At 40.6% G+C, this 19,705-nt stretch overlaps 1 protein-coding gene across 2 annotated transcripts in view; it reads right to left on the bottom strand.

Moving 5' to 3' along the window:
- Window positions 1-19,705, bottom strand: part of GRIP1 (glutamate receptor interacting protein 1) — a 383,565-nt gene that overhangs the window by 59,765 nt on the left and 304,095 nt on the right. For both annotated transcript variants that reach the window (XM_006859529.1, XM_006859528.1), the window contains exons 16-18: window positions 10,186-10,330; window positions 7,659-7,798; window positions 7,295-7,489 (exon numbers count right to left, since the gene is read on the bottom strand). In XM_006859529.1, the coding sequence (XP_006859591.1) occupies window positions 7,295-7,489; window positions 7,659-7,798; window positions 10,186-10,330 (480 nt within the window). The remainder of the gene's footprint in view (window positions 1-7,294; window positions 7,490-7,658; window positions 7,799-10,185; window positions 10,331-19,705) is intronic.

Here is a 19,705-nt window from a genome sequence, read left to right on the forward strand (position 1 = left end):
AACAACAACAAATCTAACTATATGGAGCCCTGGTGTGGTGCTGTAGGATATGCACTGGACCACAAGGTTAGTTTGATAGCAAAGTTGGCATTCCAAACTCACCAGCCACTCCTAGGAAACCACAGGTTCACTATGAGTTAGAACCAACTCGATGGTACTTAACAACAACAATCTAACTAGGGATGGGAAAAATGAAGAAAATTAAAGCAAGTGCTAAAATATGACCTTGAATATTACCTCACCTGAATTTAGAGACCACCTGAAGAACAGATTTGATATATTAAACACTAAAGACTGAAGACCAGAAGAACTGTTGGATGACATCAAAAGCCTCATACAGGAAGAAAGCAAAAGGTCATTACGAAGACAAGAAAGAAGAAAGTAAAATAGCTGAACAGAAAATTTCAAAGGGCAGCCTGAGTAGACAAAATCAAGTATTATAATGAAGTGTGCAAAGATCTGAACTTAGAAACCCAAAAGGGAAGAACAAACTCAGCATTGCTCAAACTGAAAGAACTGAAGAAAAATATTCAAGCCTTGACTTGCAATATTGAAAGTGTCTATTGACAAAAGGGAATCCTGGTGTAGTGCTGTAGGACAAGCACTGGACTGCAAGACTGGTTTGGACCACAAGGTCAGCAGTTTAAACTCGCCAGCCACTCCTCAGAAACCCTTTAGAGGTCACTATGAGTTGGAAACAACTCAGTGGCATTTAACAACAACAACAATGGGCAAAATATTGAGTGAAGAAGAAAGCATCAAAAGAAGATGTATACACAGTCACTAGACAAAAAGAAATGGCTGCTGTTCAAACATTTCAAGAGGTAGCATATGATCAAGAACTGATGGTACTGGAATTACTTGCATGTGATATCAACGACATTGTTCAATGGTTTCCACATTATGTTGGGTCACCTCTCTTTGGAATGGGTACAAATACGGATCTCTTCCAATTTGGCCAGGAAGCTGTCTTCCAAATTTCTTGGCATAGATGAGTGAGTGTCTCCAGTGCTGCATCAGTTTGTTAAAAGATTTCTACTTGTATTCAGTCAATTCCTGGAGCCTGGTTTTAGGCCAATGCCTTCATAATATTTTTCTGAGGCTCATAGAGTTTCCGAGAAGTGGCTGGTGAGTCTGAACCACTGACCTTGCAGTTAGCAGTTCAGTGTTTATCTTACAGTGCCATACCATAAGGGCATCAATATACAAATTGAGAGAAAGAGGAATGGAAAACATTAACCCAGAGGTAAACAAGAAGAAATTTCAACCTCTAAAGAACTCCACAATAGAACTGAGGTTCATTCTCATAGTAGGATTTCTTTCCATCTTTCCCCATTAGCTTTGCTCACTCCATCTTATTTTTCTCTCCCTTGACTAAATAATATTTAGCACCATGTGTACTTACTTACTAGTTTACTTGCTTACCACCTGGCCTTCAGCTGGGTAACATCTTGCATGAGAATGGGGACGATTGTGTGTTTTGTCTACCAGTGTATACTCATCTTATTGTTGTTATTGAGTGCTGTCTCAAGTCGACCCATAGCAACCCTGTATAGAGTTTCCAAGGAGCAGCTGGTGAGCTTGAACCACCAACCTTGCAGTTCAAATGACTTTGCAGTCTGACGCATTAGCCCACAGTGCCACACCAGGACTCTATACTCATCTTAAACTTGTCCTATATTGTGGCTTCTATTTCAAATTTGCTGAATGAATGAGTGGAGCAAGTCTGACATTTTGGCGAATGTCAGAAGAGAAGAAATGTCACAACAAAGAGCTCAATTCCCCACCCTTGGAGGAGGATGTGCATTTTACAACTGTTTACATCAGTTGCCCCAGTGCCAGCATCCTACTGGCACGGGGGCAACTGATGTAAACAGAACAGAAAGATCTTCCTGCTATGTGATCGAGAACTTGCTGAGAGGCTGGAGAGATAAGCTATATCTAACAAAATGATAATGTAACAGAAAAAAAAAGAAACTAGGTCAGGAAATGTGGTGGCTCTGTAGGCTGCCTACTGAACTGTGAACCACAAGCTCGATGGTTCAAGCCCACCAGCTGCTCCACAGGAGAAAGATTAAGACTATCTGCTTCCACCAAGAGTTACAGACTTGGAAACACTATGAGTTGGAAGTGACTCCACGGCACACAACAGCAACATGACTTGTTTTTAAAACCCCAACTTCACTAGCACAGACTGAAGAGGTGTAGCTTAACACAAGAGGTGCAGTTTAAAAGAAAGACTTTGTAATTGTTTTGACATTAAGGCCAAGAGGAGTGACAGATCTGATGTGACTACCCCAATTCTCATGAAGTTAGGTTACATTGGTAGCTTCTACTATCTTCAATCAGGAAGGTAACAGGCTTGCTTTGCTCTGGGCTGTCAGCCTCTTGTATGCCTCCCTCTTGAGCACTAGACTTTAATAGGTACAGTTGAACTTGAACATATTCAGAAGAGAGGCCCTAGGATGATAACAATATTAAAACATAATCTATTGTGAGTGACAGTTCAAGAAACTGGGGCTATTTTGCTTGGAGAAGAAAAGACTCTAAAGAGACAGAATAGCATCTTAAGTATCTGAAGGGCTGTCAAGTGGAGGAGACAGTAGTCTAGTTCTGAGTGACCTTGAGGGTGGAGCTAGGACTAAAAGACAAGCTCCAAGCCGACAGATTTCAGCTCAATACAAGAGAGTGCTTCGAGCTATCAGAGGTACATGGAGATGAGAGAGCAGCTTCAGCAGTCTGGAGAATGTGTCATTCCAGATCCTGAAGCCCGCGCAGCATGACTGTTAGCAGTGAAGCTGGGGAGAGCATCACGTGACACACTGGACTTCAGACAAAGTGACTTCTAAAGCCTCTCCTAACATCAAAATTCTGTGATTAACACTGGCCCTCTGACTTCCACGCTGGTTATGAAAATCACTAGAGATTACCTATGTAAAAGTGCTGGGTAAACTCTGAAATGTTTACCAAGTAAGGAATTATTACTATTCTCTTGTTTCAGCAGACTTTGACGTTCTATTGCATTCGGCAAGTCTACTGAACAAGACCTCTTAAAAGTGTTCAAGAGCAAAGATGTCAGTTTGAGGACTAAAATACGCCTGACCAAAGCCATGGTATTTTCAGTCACTTTATGTGCATATGAAAGTTGTACACTGAATTAAGGTACACTGTAGAAAAATTGATGCATTTGAGTTATGGTGTTGGAGAAGAATATTGAAAGTACCATGGATTTCCAGAAGAACAAACAAATCTGTGTTAGAAGTACAGCCAGATGCTTCTTAGAAGTCAGGATGGTGAGATTTCATCTCTCATAGTTCAGGCATATTATTTGAAAGGACCAGTCCTGGGAGAAGGATATCATGCTTGGTAAAGTGGAGAGTCAGCAAAAAAAGAGGAAGACCCTCAAAGAGATGGATTGACACAGAGGTAGCTGCAATGGGCTCAAATGTAAAAACAATTTTGAGATGGCACAGGACTGGACAGGACAGTGTTTCATTCTGCTTTGCACATGTTTCCTATGTGGCAAAACTTACTTGATGGCACTTAACTACAACAACATTCTGCCTTGATTGCTCTTATTTCTACTTATCTCTTATCTCTGTAACTTCTTAAATATTTCTAATTACTAAGATCCAAATTAAATAGCATAATGACAACTATTCCCTATCAAGGATTTCCAGTTTTCAAAATGTTCCATAAATAAAAAAGGCTATCATTACTTTGGAGTTCTAGTGTGGTGCTGTGGGTTAATGTGTTGGACTGCAAGTTCAGCTTACCAGCTGCTCCTCGGAAACACCATACAGGGTCTCTATGAGTTGGAACGGATTCCATGGCACACAAAAACAATAACACCATTATTTTACCAATGAGGGGAAAGGTTCTTATATGGCTCGGGTCTTGTGGTGCAAAGGGATAGAGTAGCTAAGTTTTGACACATCACATTATGGGACAGAAGACATTAAAATCAACAGCATCTATCTGGTGTGGAGCCGTAAGATACGCACTCGACCTCAAGATTGGTTTGAACTACGAGGCTGGCAGTTCAAACTCACCAGTTGCTCCTTGGAAACCCTATACAGGGTCACTATGAGTTGGAACCAACTTGACAGCACTTAACAACAACAACAACACAAAATAAAACAAGCAAAAGTGTTTCCTCATAAGAAACCGTGTGTAACAAAAAGTCTCTGCATTTCAAATAGCAAGCAACTCGTTTTTACCAACAAATGTAATTTGCATAATCTCTCAGGGTCGACTCTGATAGGATTTCATTTGTTGTCTCCTTAACCAGAGTGTCCTCTGGTAACCCATCCACTTAGAGCAACGAGAGTGTTCTTTGAGGGCATAGCTAACTTGTCACAAGCTCATTTACAAAGCAATTTTCACACTCAAACATGAGCTTTCCAAACTTAGGTATTTCATTCTTTAGCTGAGGAAAATCAGAGCAAAAAAGGGGTTTGAAGGTTAGGATTTACATTTGTACAAGGCATTTGAGAGAAAAGAAGACTCAGATGAAATACAAATAAAATGATAATGTCATGAAAATTTTCTGACACACTTCTTTTTTGATGCTATATGTTATTAGAAAAGAAACAGATTTTTTTTTTCATTGAATGTTTTTATTTTGCATTGAGTGAAAGTTTACAGGGCACATCATCAGCTTCACATTCAACCATTCATATAGCTTGTTTCATTACATTGATTATTATCCCCTCCATATATCATCAGTTTACAGTGTTTCTCTCTATCCTCTTTAGCTTTTTTTTTGGATGGGGGGGGGGGACTTGCCTTTTTGGAATTTACAGTCTTGGCTTTTAGGGAAGGTTTTTACATTTGTCTGTGGATATCCAGGGCTCATGTATGAAATTACTAACAAGCATTACTGAATAATCAGATGAGGGACAGTTTGCTATGTCTACTAGGTGGCTAGATTCTGATCCTCAGAGCCTATGGTTTGGACGGTCAACAACGCTTGGGCCCACAGGGGCTTGGCCTCCTGACCGGGTCTGCACGGTCTGCATCTGAATCCTCCTTATTTATTGATTGTTTAAGGGACGCTGCCTGTCTTAGGTGGTCAGTGCGAATTCCTCAGTCTTACCAGTCATTGAGACTCATTGCAGCATGGCAATGGCTCTGTCTTAAGTAGCCGAGGTTCCACGTGATCCTTACCTGTCTCTGGCCACATGTCCAGCATAAACAGCCACCATCCAAGGAAGACAGGGAGGGAGGAGATCAGCTGGGGACCCCATGTGCCCGATGTTGCCAGCCCACCACCTGCTCTAAGGTGACCAAGCAGGATCACTATGCTGAGGTTCAATCAAGTTCTTAGGGGATCTTACTCTCTAGCAGGGATAGCAAATTAGTAGCCACTCAGTGTTCACTTTGAGAATTACTTATATCATAAATTTGAGCATGTAGCTGATGAATATCCCCAGACAAGTGTATATTGTTCCACAACCTCCTAAAATGCTGTTGGATTAAGTTCCAATTAATTTCTGGGTTACTGAAAGATAACACAAATCTACTTATACCTTGAGTAACCTTAGCTGGGAGTGTAGTCTGGATATATTGGGTCTTATTTCCCTTAAGCGGTCTTCCTTTCTCTAAAGCATTTAGTCTGTTTTGTGAGCCTTTGTCTATTTACTCTCGGATCATATGAGCGAGACTAATGTCTCTAGACATTTGATTTACATGATGGGCAGGGCAAAAAAAGGTAACAATTCCTGTTTGCGCAGTGATTCTTGACCTGAGAGCAAAGGCACATGGCACGTTTGAGGGCCAGGCACTGCAATGCTTTGCCTAGCTTCTGAAAACTTAACAGGGGATAAAACCTATGATAGTTGATGGACGATTGCAAAATCAGTAACATCTATTAACTCCCCATTCCCCACGCCCGACAAGCAAAGCAGCAGAATGTCTCTGGGGTTTATCCAGTTCCCTAAGTGTTAAACAGTTCTTAAAGTCTTCTCTGCTGTGGCTGGCTCGTTGGTGCTCTTGCCGGGAAGAAACAGATTTTTTAAAAGAAGTTTTTAGTTTCTGCTCTGCGCTCAGTCCAATAATTTTTTAAGAACTGTGGTAAAATATATACTACATAAGATTTGCCATTTTAACATTTCGAAGTATACAGTCCTGTGGCAAGATTCACACAAAGTCTATACTTTTGTGGGTTTATATCCTGTGTGTGAGGTTAAAGTTTTAATGTAGATTGGGTTTGTACTTCTTCACATGAAGATGGTATCTGTGAAGAAAAACTGACTGTGATCTATATATTATGATTACAACTTCCTAATAACGACTATGGGGGAACCCCCTATGGATTTCTATATAAAGTCAGGAGGAGGCAGAAATAAATGAGGCTACAAATCAGTGGCTGATCTCTTATGGACACTTTCAGCACTCCCCAATTTGTCTCTGTGGAAAGCTTGCTAAAAAGAAGACAATGGGGATTCCCTTCAGTGAGCTACTTTAATATAAGATTTGCCTCATATTAATCTAAGGTTGAAGAACAAGTACAAACTGAGAATGCGGCCATCAGTAGCTCTAATAGGGGCCTGTTCGAATCTGATAAATGCTCACAGCTTCAACATTGTTGTTTTTGCTAAGTGCCATCAAGTCGGTTCCGACCCACAGCGACCCTCTATAGGGTTTCCAAGGAATCTCTGTGAACTTGAACTGTTGACCTTGCAGTCCAGTACATTAACCCACAGCACCACACCAACATTGTTGTCGTTGTAGGTTCCAACTCATAGTGACCCTGTACAGGGTTTCCGAGGTTGTAAATCTTTATGGGAGCAGAAAGCCTCATCTTTCTCCCGTGGAACAGCTGGTAGTTTCGAACTGCTGACCTTGCAGTTTGCAGCCTGATTTGTAAACACTACACTACCTGAACTCCTTACACCAACATTGTTGTTGTTGTTGTTGTTATGTGCCGTTGAGTCGGTTCCGACCCATAGCAACCCTGTAAAGGGTTTCCGAGGGTGTAAATCTTTACGGGAGTAGAAAGCCTCATCTTTCTCCCACGGAGCAGCTGGTAGTTTCGAACCACTGACCTTAAGGTTCGCAGCCCGATTCGTAACCACTACGCTACCAGAGCTCCCTACACCAACATTAGGAAGACAGAAATGTCAAGCCAGCTGAATGAGGAAAAGTATCCATTATGTTCAATATTGTTCCATTGCTGTAGACATGAGTTAAATAGAGATATTCTCTTCTTGGAGCATAAGGTGAATCTTTGAGAAACATGGGGTGCAGCAGTGACAAGTCCTCTGTTCCCCATCCCAAGACTAAGACGTACCTTGATTCCCATAGCTGGCATCTATTCCAGAGCCGTCCCATGATTCAACAGCACTGTCCACACTGGGCACTGCAGAGGGGTACATGTCGGAGAGTTTGCCTGGCTTCTGAGCTGGAGAAGAGTCCTCCTCCACATCCCCCAGATCACTCAAATGGCTGGGAATGGGGAATTTCTTAGGACTTGATGCAGACTGGGCTTTAAAGACAGAAAAGGAATTTAAGAAGCAAATTTGGTCTGACTAAAAAGATCCTCAAGTACTCTGTGGCTGGAGTTATTTCCATAGTAATACACATATAGACGTGCACATTCTTTTAGGAAAGGAAATGCACTAGAAATCCTTAGTTGTGACTCTCGACCCACTCACCATCTGTCTGTTTCTTAATTTTCAAAGTGACAGTCTCTCCCGCCATCTGTAACAAGTGGATGGCTTCACTCAGAGGCTTTCCTTTCAAGCTACTGCTGTTGATGGCGAGGATTCGGTCTCCTATATGGATGGCACCAGTTCTGAAACACCAAACAGTACAGACAACATAAAAACAAGTCTTGCATACTATTGAAGAGAAATCCCTCGCCATTCTCCACACACTCATAAAAACTTGGCAAGGGTCTCTTAAGGTCACTTCTTCTAGTCTTTTGGGCAGTGTTATAATTGTATCTGCTGTGAATTATTTTTTCAATTTCAAATACATATTATTAGGAAAAATGGTTTTAATTAGTGTTTTAAATGGACTTGTGTGGTTTTTAAATCCCAAGAAACCTAAGTTATCAGATAATCCCCTCAAAAGGCACAAGGAAATGAACCATACATAACATTTAGCATGGAATATTCCTTCTTTCTACAGATTTAAGGTCTTTTACTCTGGTAGCGTAGTGGTTACGAATCGGGCTGCGAACCTTAAGGTCAGCGGTTCGAAACTACCAGCCGTTCCGCGGGAGAAAGATGAGGCTTTCTACTCCCGTAAGGATTTACACCCTCGGAAACCCTGTACAGGGTCGCTATGGGTCGGAACCGACTCGACGGCACTTAACAACAACAACAACACCTTTAGTACCTGAGTTCACCGTAAGTGAGGTTCAGAAAGAAAGGGACACACACAAGACTTTGTGGATGATTCTAAGAATTGAAGGAGGCTGAACTCAGGAATCCATGAGTATATGTTTGAATCCAGTGCTGCCACTATCAGATGTGCGACCTGGGTGCCTTGAGCACTGCTTTGTGTAACCTCTCTTGAGTGTCAGTTTCCTGAAGTGGTGTTAATCATGTTATAGGGTATCCATGCAGATTAAACAAGGAAACCCATGTGACAGGTTTAGCACACTGCTTGGAACAGGAAAAAGATAATACATTAATTTATTGATGAATAAATTACTAAACATTTGACCATTTTCCTTCTTGTCTCATCACACCAATTCTGACCAGCAGGTTGGAATTCATAATTCTGATGTTCTCCCTATCTAACTTTGTTTGGCGGCATAAGATTGGGAAGGAGTAGAATCATTGCAAAGTAGCTCAGGGATGCAAAAAAGAAACACCAAAAAACAAAAACCCCAGCTGTTGACACTTGGGTTGAATGCCACAGAGATGGAGTCTGATGTGCTCCTGGACTTCATGGAAATGGAATACAATGAGCATTGGAGTGAATCCAGAGACCTGCTGTGACTGGGCTTTGAACACAGATTGCTGCTTCAGGGGACCGTGAGTAGTGTGCTGGACAGCAGAACTGGGACAACCGAGGTGACACAAAGGCAGACTAGTTCTGAGGGGCTGCTTAACAAGTCCACCAATGTATCCTCTTTCAAGAATTGTTTTTTTCCTATTTAAATAAAAAAAAAAAAAGAGAGACAAGTTCTTCATTCTTTCATAAAGAACATCCAGTGTATGAATCTATTTTACCTGTAGGCTGTTGAGTATTATAATATATATGTTGAGTATAATAATATATGTTGAGTATTATAATATATATGTTGAGTATAATAATATATGCTGAGCATTTTAATATATATGTTGAGTATAATGATAATATTAATCTTTTCCTTGTTGTTGCCCTAATAAAATTACCTAGGACTACAATTGAGGAGGAGGCCTATAGAATACCATGTGAGCATCTCTGTTAATATCACATATTAAATTCCACAGGGTAACTCTTTCAGTGACCTCAAGTCCCTTCATCTGCTAGATGAAGGTGTTGGACTCATTGATTTCTAAGGAATCTTCTAGTTCCAAACTTCGGGAGTTTTATGTCTCTTGTCTCCACGTGTCATCATGAAGGATGGATGCATTGTGTACTCCCAAGCTAGGTTACTGAAGGTCAGGTCTTGTTAGGGTGTTTGGAATATGCTTCGCAACACGTTTCAGCAAAATGCAGTTAGAGTCGGGTACTGGGGAGCAGTTTATCATGGTCAGAGGGGCAAATGAACATTTCAAATTATAAGACATCTTTAAGATAGGTCATTACACTTTGTTTCTTGAAATCTTTGAAGACAAATCTTGTTTCACCTTCATTCCTGAAGTTATGCACAGTACCTGTCAGGTAAAACAGGCTCAGTAAAAGTTTACTGAATTGAATTGGACAAGCCTTTTAACCTCTCTGAACTTTAGTCTCCTTCACTCAAAATGGACACAATAGAAATCTACGTCCAGTCGATTGTGGTCAGTGTCTACATTTCTGGAGAGTAATATCAAAGACATCTTTTACTGTCTGGAAGATGCCCCTCAAAGTCAAAGAGGAGCTCTTCCTAAGATTTCTCATGCTCTAAAAGCAATCTTTTGTGTAGATTTGAGAAAAATTAACAGATAATCAAGCAGCAGTAGAGAGCATGCTTTTATGTGGTTATGAAGAAAGAAGCCCATCAAAGACACAAGTAATTGTAGCAATTCCTTCAAATTTTACCTTTCAGCTAATCCCCCTTTTGTGAGGCTTGAAATGATTATAGGATCAAATGGCTCTTCAGTTCCCGAAATTGTGATGCCAAGGGGCCCCCCATAGCGCTTAAGCTCCACGGTGTAAATAATCGCTCCGGAACTTTCTTGCTCATCTGCAATAAATGCCAAGCAGCCATAATTGGTTTCTTTGGAAGAAAGCAGAGCAATAAGATGCACACTCATACATAAAACAGGAAATTCAAAACGGCATCATCAAAACATTATGTCTCAGAAAATCATTATTTGGGGAAGTAGCATTTCCGTAATAGGATATTACATTCTAATACAGGGATGTAGTCATCATCAGTACCAATGAAGGGGAACACTGCCAGATGATTTGTGACTTAAATCTGTGAGGGACCCACCCCACTGGTGTGTCTCTGTACCTAGTACAGTGCTTACCATGGGAACTGTAGGTGAGCAATAAATAACTGTGAATGAAGACATGGCTGAGCAGTCAGTAGGAGAAGAGTCATTCAGGGGTAAACAAGAGATTGGGTCTCTGAATTTTTATTTTGGGCTTTACAATCAAGTCAACTTGTGTGTGGTAGGACTGTATGTAACATCTGCAAATGCAACAACTTTTACATGCATAATAACGCTGTGACATTGATTATAATTTTCATGTGGCACACTCATTGTCACTGTACTTTTTTGACTTCTTCCACCAAGATTAATTTAAAGTCAGTACTCCCTAAACAGTAACTCCCTCTTTTCCCTTCCTCCTATCCTGGATAATCATAAATTAGCTTTGGTTTCTATATTTGCTGATTTCATAAGTATGAGATCAACAGTATTTGTCCTTTCATGCCTGATTTATTTCACTCAGTGTTCTCAAGATTTATCCATGTTGTGGCACATATCAAGATTTTATTTCTCCTTATTGTTGTTGTTGTTAAGTGCCATCAACTTGATTCCGACCCTTAGTGACCCTGCATAGGGTTTCCAAGGAACATCTGGTGAGCTTGAACCACCGACCTTGCAGTTCCAATGACTGCAGTCTGACGCATTAGCCCACAGCGCCACACCAGGACTCCATTTTTCCTTATGGCTGAGTAATATCCCATTGTGTATCTGGACACAGTTTTCTTATCCATTCATTTGCTGAAGGACAAGTAAGCCAACTTTTAATATAGAAAGTTCACTTTGCTCAGAATTGAAGCAAATGATTTCATAACTTAGTTAAGTGGGGCTTCTCCCTTACATACCATCCCACTAATTTTGTCCTAAAGAGTAAGTCCTATTGAGGAGGTAATTTATATTAAGTCAGAACACTGCATAATTGCCTCTCCTCTATTCTTGAAATGAAGAGGTGTTTTTGGCTGTTTCAGCAATATATACCAAGCAGTCATATACCATAGGCTTCCACAGAGTCAAGAACTCACTTGGGTTATTAATCATTAGTATGAGGGAAAGTGTTCTGCCAAAAGCATTGGCCCAAATGACTGATATCATTGGAGTGATGATTTGAGTATGTCAGGATTGCAAATACGAAGTCTTAGAATTCAAAAGGTGTTCTTAGCTTATGGCATGCTTAAAGTTCTTGATCATTTCTTTTCTTTTTTATTCCTTAGGCCTGGAAGCTGTGAATGGTTAAGGAACTGTATCGTTTCTGTTCCTAAGGATACAAGTAAATGGTGCAGTAGCCACTTTAACAAAACAGTCAACTTTTACACAGGGAAGCATTAACACAGTCACACAATACTGCAGTGAGTGGCTGTTCATTTACACAATGAAATCCTAAAACTAAGGAAGAAGGAAAGTCATGAATTACAATCCAATTATCTGTGTGAGTGGTGAAAAATTACTCTGAATATAAAATGAAAGGTCTAAAGAGAATTGTGGGAATGGTATGTCCATTCCTGCTAGCATTTACTTTACTTATGGCCGTGGTGTTGTTAGGTGTCATCGAGTCAGTTCCAACTCACAACAACCCTACGCACAACAGAAAGAAACAATGCCTGGTCCTGCTCCATCCTCACAATTGCTGCTGCCAGGGTGTAAATCCATCTCATTGTGCGTCTTCCTTTTTTAATGACCCTCCACTTTACCAAGCACAATGTCCTTCTCCAGGGACTGGTTCCTTCTGATAATATCTCCTAAGTATGAGAGATGAAGTCTTGCCATTGTTGCCGCTAAGAAGCACTCTTCCAACACAAACTTGTTTGTTCGTTTGGCAGTCCATGGCACTTTCAGTATTCTTTTTTTTTTTAAGGTTTTTATTGTGGATTGAGTGAAAGTTTACAGGGCACATCATCAATTTCACATTCAACCATTCATATGACTTGTTTCATTACATTGATTATAGTCCCCTCCATATATCATCAGTTAACAGTGTTTCTCTCTATCCTCTTTAGCTTTTTTTTTGGGGGGGGGGGAACTTTGCCTTTTTGGAATTTACAGTCTCGGCTTTTAGGGAAGGTTTTTACATTTATCTGTGGATATCCAGGGCTCATGTATGCGATTACTAACAAGCATAACTGAATAATCAGATGAGGGACAGTTTGCTATGTCTGCTAGGTGGCTGAAGTCTGATCCTCAGAGCCTATGGTTTGGACGGTCTGCAACGCTTGGACCCACAGGGACTCAAACTCCTGTCAGCATTCTTTTTTAATACCATAAATCAAATGCATAATTTTTTCTATGATCTTTCTTATTCATTGTCCAACTTTCACATGCATATGAGAAAATACAATGGCTTGGGTCAGGCATGCCAGAGTCCTCAAACATAGCCCTTGAGCACTTTTAAACAGGTCTTGTGCAGATTTGTTTAGAGTAATGTTGTTTCATTTCTTAACTGTTGCTTCCATGAGTGTTGAAAGTGGATCCAAGCAAAATGAAGTCGTTGACAACTTCAATCTTTTCTCCATTTATCAGGATGTTATTTATTTGTCCAGTAGTGAGGATTTTTGTTTTCTTTGCATTGAGATGCAATCCATACTGAAAATTGTGGTCTTTGATTTTCATTAGTAAGTCTTTTAAGTCCTCTTTGCTTTCAACAAGCAAGGTTGTATCCTCTGTAGGTTGTTAATGAGTCTTCCTCTAATCCTGATGCCACGTTCTTCTTCATGTAATCCAGCTTTTTGGATTATTTGCTCAGCATACACATTGAATAAATATGGTGAAGGAATACAGCCCTGGCATACACCTTTCCTGATTCTAAACCATTTAGTATCCCCTTGTTCTGTTCAAGTGACTGCCTCTCTTATGACCATAGAGTGGGAATTCTACCTCTTGAATGTTTCTATACTTAATAAACTTTGTACCTAGAAAATTAGAGACCTTATACCACACATTGCATTGCTTAAATAAACATCTTAGACTATAAAAATCTCTAATATTAGACTCAAATTTATAATGGCAGCTGAGAAGCCTTCATATCAGGCCTTCAATTAATGTTTGATGATTCCCAAAAGTTCTCCCAGGCAACTGCTTAAGTTGTGGTTACCAGGCTGGGGATGGTCTGCTACAGGGCTACTACGAGAAGTATCAGAATACAGGGTGATAAGGTAATGGATGCAGATAAAAAGTCTGAACTTTTCTACACTATGATATGTCATTTTACTTAGACTCACAATCAATACTCATGGAAACAGTAGTCAATAAATCAAATGATGTACTGCACTGAGCAAAATTGTTGCAAAGGTCTCTTTAAAGTCAATGAAGACTAAGCTGCCTGATGCAAGGTATGATATTTTTATCCATTTTGTATGCATGCAATGAATAAGGAAGATTGGAGCAACATTGATGCCTTTGAATTATGGTTCTGACGAATAATATGGCTGCCAGAAGAATGAACAAATCTGTGTTGGGAGTTATAGCCAGAATGCTCCTAAAAACAATGGCAAGACTTCATCTCACATACTTTGGGCATGTTATCAGAAGTCCCTGGAGAAGGACCCCATGCTTGGTAAGGTGGAGGGTTAACGAAAAAGAGAAAGGTCTTCAATGAGATAAATTGACAGCGGCTGCAACAATGGACTCAAACAAGTGTGAGGCTGGCCCAGGACTGGGCAGTGTTTTGTTCTGTTGTACATCTGGTCACTATGAGTCAGATCCAACTTCATGGCACCTAATAATACAACAATGAATTATCATCAATCTTTGGAATTAGCTTTGATATAAATGTAGCAGGTGCACGTCTTGTTGGATAGTTTGCAGTCTGCATCACCAACTGAAAAAAAAATGTGGATAATATCTTTGATTAGTAAATCCTGGCATAAACATTAGTCACTGCTGGGCACTCTACTGGCCATTCAGTTACATGTATATGCCAGTGGTGGGATCCTGGCCCCTTCTGCCCTTCCATAGCAGGCAAGCATGAACATAACCTTGCCAATGGGCACTAAACATTCTGGATTTTTAAATGTGATCAGCTATCCATGGGAGTAGTCCGGAAATGCTGTTGCCCAGCACCAGGAGACCTTGGGTCCTGAGGAAGTTTGAGTTTTCTTTGTTGTTGCTAAGTGTCACTGAGTTGGTTCTAACTCATAGCAATCTTGTATAGGGTTTCCAAGGAATGGCTGGTGGGTTTGAACCCCCGACTTTGTGGTTAGCAGTCCAGTACTTATCCTATAGCTCCACATCATGACTCCTTAGTCCAGGTGAAAACAACCGCTGGTCTCATAAGAATCTAAGTTTGGGTATAGTCCCACCTGCTAGGAGACAAAGGAGACCTGAGTTCTTATTAGTTCATTCTTTAGATAACCCAGAGTGAGTATCCTGTATTATTTTTGGTCAATCCTGCACCTTGCATAACAGATGACAAAATCACTTGAGAATAAGTAAACAGGTATGAAACAGTAGGTTTAGGTTTCAAGTGGCCTCACACAGTGACTTTCTTAAGAGACATCTGTTACCTCACTGTAACTAGGATGCAATTGCTAGGTCACCCTGTGAGTTTTGATAGTAAAGGTGACTAAGATCAAGAACACGTCAGTATCTTAGCTAAGAAAGACACACTGCTGTGACCACGTTTGGGGACAGAACAGGAAGAAGACATAAAGCTGTGACAGAAATGGAAGCTGGTCTCTGATTTCTTCAACAAATAATGACCAGAAGCAACAAAAACCCAACAACAACAACAACAACAACACAAACAGTGCAACCAAAAACAATGAGATATTTTTTGGATCCTGAGTCATAAAACACACACACACACACACACACACACACACACACATATATTGCAGTCTGGCGCATTAACCCACAGCGCCACCCCAGGACACCCCCCCCCCCTCCCCCCCCCTCTCTGTAGGGAGAGAGAGAGAGAGAGAGAGAGAGAGAGAGAGGCACCTATGTGGAAATCATCAGGGAAATGTACATGCTTGAACAGATAGTCAATGATATTAAGAATTACTAATATTTTAAAACATGGTATTATTTTAAAACTCTTTTTAAGGGATATATTAAATATCCTTACCAGATGGAATCACATAATGTCTGTAATTTCTTCAGAATAACTCAGTGTATAGATGAGTAGGTAGAGTACAGTTCAAGTAATACTGATCACAAGGTAATCATTACTGATGCTGGATAATGCTTTATGGTTTAGTACACTATTTTCCCTCTACTTGTGTATATATTGTAACATTTCATAATAAAAAACTTTTGGAAAGAAAAAGACTATTAATTACTCTTTAGAAAGCCTAGCGTGGATGCTGTGATTCAATAGGTTTGATTAATTAGTCTAGCTTATTTCTTGGATGATGGTGGCAGTGGTTTGTACATTGTCTTACTCAGACTCCTACAGCCTATCTGCCACAAGGCCAGTTTCTCAGGGTGTTCCACTGCCACCTGCTCTAGAGGAGAGCCATCTTGTCTCTGCCCAATTTACCACACTAAATTGCTTTTCAGTACACATCCAGTCTTCATCTTGGGACCCTCCCTGATCGCCATGTATTTTTTTCTAGTTCTGTCTTTATATGAATTTCACCTCTTTTTCCCCTGAGAATAATTTTGAACTATTAATTTGATTATGGTACTGCCTTACCTGAAGCTTATCATTAAGTTTTCCAGTGCCTTAAAAATAAAGAATGGTTCCTTTACATGAGTTGAGCTGGAATCTCTGTCTCTTCAGAAGGTCACGCTCTCCCACCTCATCCCACCCCAACCTAACTTCTCACTCTCCAAATCACTTGCAATGACTTACCAAATACTTTTCTAACATCTCAAACCCTTGCACATTTGAACAAATATCTGTCTTGCATTTATTTCAGGAAGTCTTCTTGGCTCCTCAGTTGGGGCTAGAAGCTCTTCTCATGAGACTCACAATTCTTGTACACTCTTCTTGTGTTACTTAATCTTTTCTCTGCATCCTTACAAAGAGAAACTTAAATTCCCCCTAAAGAAAAAAGGATCCCTGGTGGCACAGTGGTTAAGCTCTTGGCTGCTAACCGAAAGGTTCTTGGTTTGGACCCCCCAACTGCTCATTTGGAGAAAGGTGTGGCAGTCTGCATCCATAAAGATTTTAGCCTGGGAAACCCTATGGTGCACTTTTATTCTGAGAAAGGTTAATTAACTTGAGTTGGAATTGACTTGAAGATAATGGAATTTGCTTTTTACCTAATAAGAGAATAAGGAGTAAGATTCAATCAGGTAGAAGTGAGCTTTGGAGGGCCACAAGTCATAGTAACATCTCAGATCATTTGCACCCCAAGAGCAAAAGAAAAAGCACACTTGGATTTGGATTTGGGAGAGAGACTTGGGAAAACATAAATATTAAGTCAATCTTTGGTCCTTAAGAGCAGGGGTGGGGAACGTTTCTTCTGCCAAGGGCCGTTTGGATATTTATAACATCATTCATGGGCCATACAAAACTATCAACTTAAAATTTTAGCCTGCTATAATGTGATGGTTGGAACTGTGGTTGTCTTGGCAGGATCAGACCAAATGGTTACAGGAGCTACGGGCCAGATGTTCCCCACCCCTACTTTAGAGTTGAGAATGCATGTCTTAGCATATACTTCTCACTCTACCAGGGGGCTCCAAAAATGTGTGCAAAAATTCCATTATCTCCCAAATCCATTTTTTCCAAAACTTCTTGACACCTCCTCATGTAATTGAATTCTCTCTTTTCGTATATCCTGCATTCAAATATTACTAACTTGAAAATAGATACTTTTATCTTCATGTTCCCAGAGTCTAGAACTAGGCTCAAGGAGATTTCAAGAAATGCTTGCTGAACAAATTAATGGGCAGATGAATGAATTTCAGCATGCAGTTCTGTTTTGAAGGAAGAAGTCTCTCAGGGATCTTTGTGGATGAACTACCCTTCTATGTAAAGTTCTAGTTTCCTTCTCCAAAACAGGTAATGTAAATCCAATCTGGCTCATTAGAGGTGTAAGAATAAGACCTGGGCTGCCCCTGTGGGGACCAGCAAGCCTAGAACATTCTCCCTCCACAATTCCCAGACTGCTGGAGGGAGCTTGAGTGGTTCAGGCGGCATTTCCAATTCCATCTGTTTTCTCGGGCTTCTGCCCAATTGGCACTTGGAAGACCCCGCAGCTTTGGAGGACAGTGACAACCACCATTTAGGAAGTGGTGCTTAGACCATTTTGGTGGCGGAAGCGATCCAAGACACTCTCTCCTTGCGGCTGTTCTGGCTTAGAAAGGAACAACTAGAGTGTTTAGCCAGAACAGAACTTTCTGGAAAGACATGCCAGCAGCATCACCAGTAAGTTTCAAAATGAGCCTAAGCAGATGTTCATGATATTATCAACAGTCTTTCTATCACAACAGAAGGTTTTCAACTATGAGTGAAAGATGCAAAAAGGGCCAGCCTACTTGTTTGTTCTGCTCAGCTCTAGTTAAGGAAATTAATGGGACCATGGAACAGATGCAAAATTGCAGCGTTACTTATCTGCAATGTTATTTTCAGGCTTCATCAGTGCCGTCTGCTTAACAAAATGAAAATTATCTGACTTGAATCCATACTGACAGCTGTGTCTACGGCCAAACAGGACACTTGGCTCTGGGAAAGAGCCTTTGGAAAGCACAAACGTGAGGGCCAACCAAAGTTCATTTCAAGTCAAAGTGATGGAATTAATTTCTGGGTATGGCTCGATTTCCTGGAGTTAGATGTTATTGTTAAGTGTTATCGAGTTGGTTCTAACTCATAGACACCCTGTATAGGGTTACTGAGGAGCAGCTGGTGGGTTTGAACTGCCAGCCTTTCGGTTACCAGTCTAGTGCTTATCCACACTAGAATTTCCGGAGTTAGATTATTGTTGTTGTTGCTAAGTGCCATTGAGTCTGTTCTGACTCATAGCGACCCTGTAAAGGGGTTTCCAAGGAGCAACTGTGAGTTTGAACTGCTGGCCTTGTGGTTAGCAATCTAGTGCATATCCTACAACACCATGCCATTTAGCACATTCCCTAGAGTTTCCATGCTGTGTGATCATTTTCCCTGGTTATAGAATAATGTACTAAGACTGCTCCTGCTCCAAGGAGTAGTTGAGTGTTTCAGGGTGGAGTTTGAAGTTTTGTCAGCGTCGTTCTTGGTCCGTCTCATAACTAGCTAGCTAAGGAGCCCTGGCAGCACAGTGGTTAAGCACTCAGCTGCTAACGGAAAGGTCATCAGTTCTGCTGGAGAAAAGACCTGGCACTCTACTCCTATAAGGTTTGTTGTTGTTATTGTTAAATGCTACAGAGTCAGTTCTGACTCATAATGACCCTGTATGGAGGGGTGGATGGTGGGTTTGAACTGCTGAACTTGCGGTTAGCAGTCCAGAGCTTCTATAACAACAATTTGCACTGCAGAGACTCTTTCCCATCGCCTTTCAAGACCAAGACTGTTAGAAGCACTTCCGAGAGCTCGCCAGGCTGAAATAGATGCCTCCACAATCTCTTAATAACTTGGGCCCACCTCAGGAGCACTCATCTCTTTATGATTGATTTTCTTTGGGCTCTCCTTTTAGGTGGTGGTGGTGGACCTAAAGGCAGGAATTGAGGCCTTTGTATCTAAGAACTGGCAGTCTATTCCATAGCAACTCATATCTCATAGGCAATAAATAAGTGTTGATGGCAAGACTGAATGAAAGTCAAAGTCTTTAGCAACATTCAGAAGTAGTTTTAGCATCTCCTTGGGTTACGTTCATAGTAGAACAATGAGACTCATGGAGCTGAAAAAAAATGCTTGCATTTGGAAGCAATATCTTTTAAACTCAATAGCAGTACTTTGTTACCTGAGGAAATCAAGTTACATCAAGTGTTGTTATATACTTTCTGCAAATAATGAGAGAACCACAACTAAAGAATAGAGGAGCTCAGGCAGTTAAAGAAAGAACTAGAAGACTTCCAAAGCCCAACATTAGTATGAGCTACATTTCAGGAGAAAATACACTGAATGTCACTATTCTAAGATATTGAGGCAAAGGAGGGCAACAATTTCGTGTGATGTTGAAATCACCAGCATTATTTTAACTGAAGCACAAAATCAAACTTCCACAATTAGTGACTATTGTAATGATGAATGTTTATTTTCCATT

This window comes from Chrysochloris asiatica, unplaced genomic scaffold (assembly GCF_000296735.1).
Source record: "Chrysochloris asiatica unplaced genomic scaffold, ChrAsi1.0 scaffold00033, whole genome shotgun sequence".
Lineage (NCBI taxonomy): Eukaryota > Metazoa > Chordata > Mammalia > Afrosoricida > Chrysochloridae > Chrysochloris > Chrysochloris asiatica.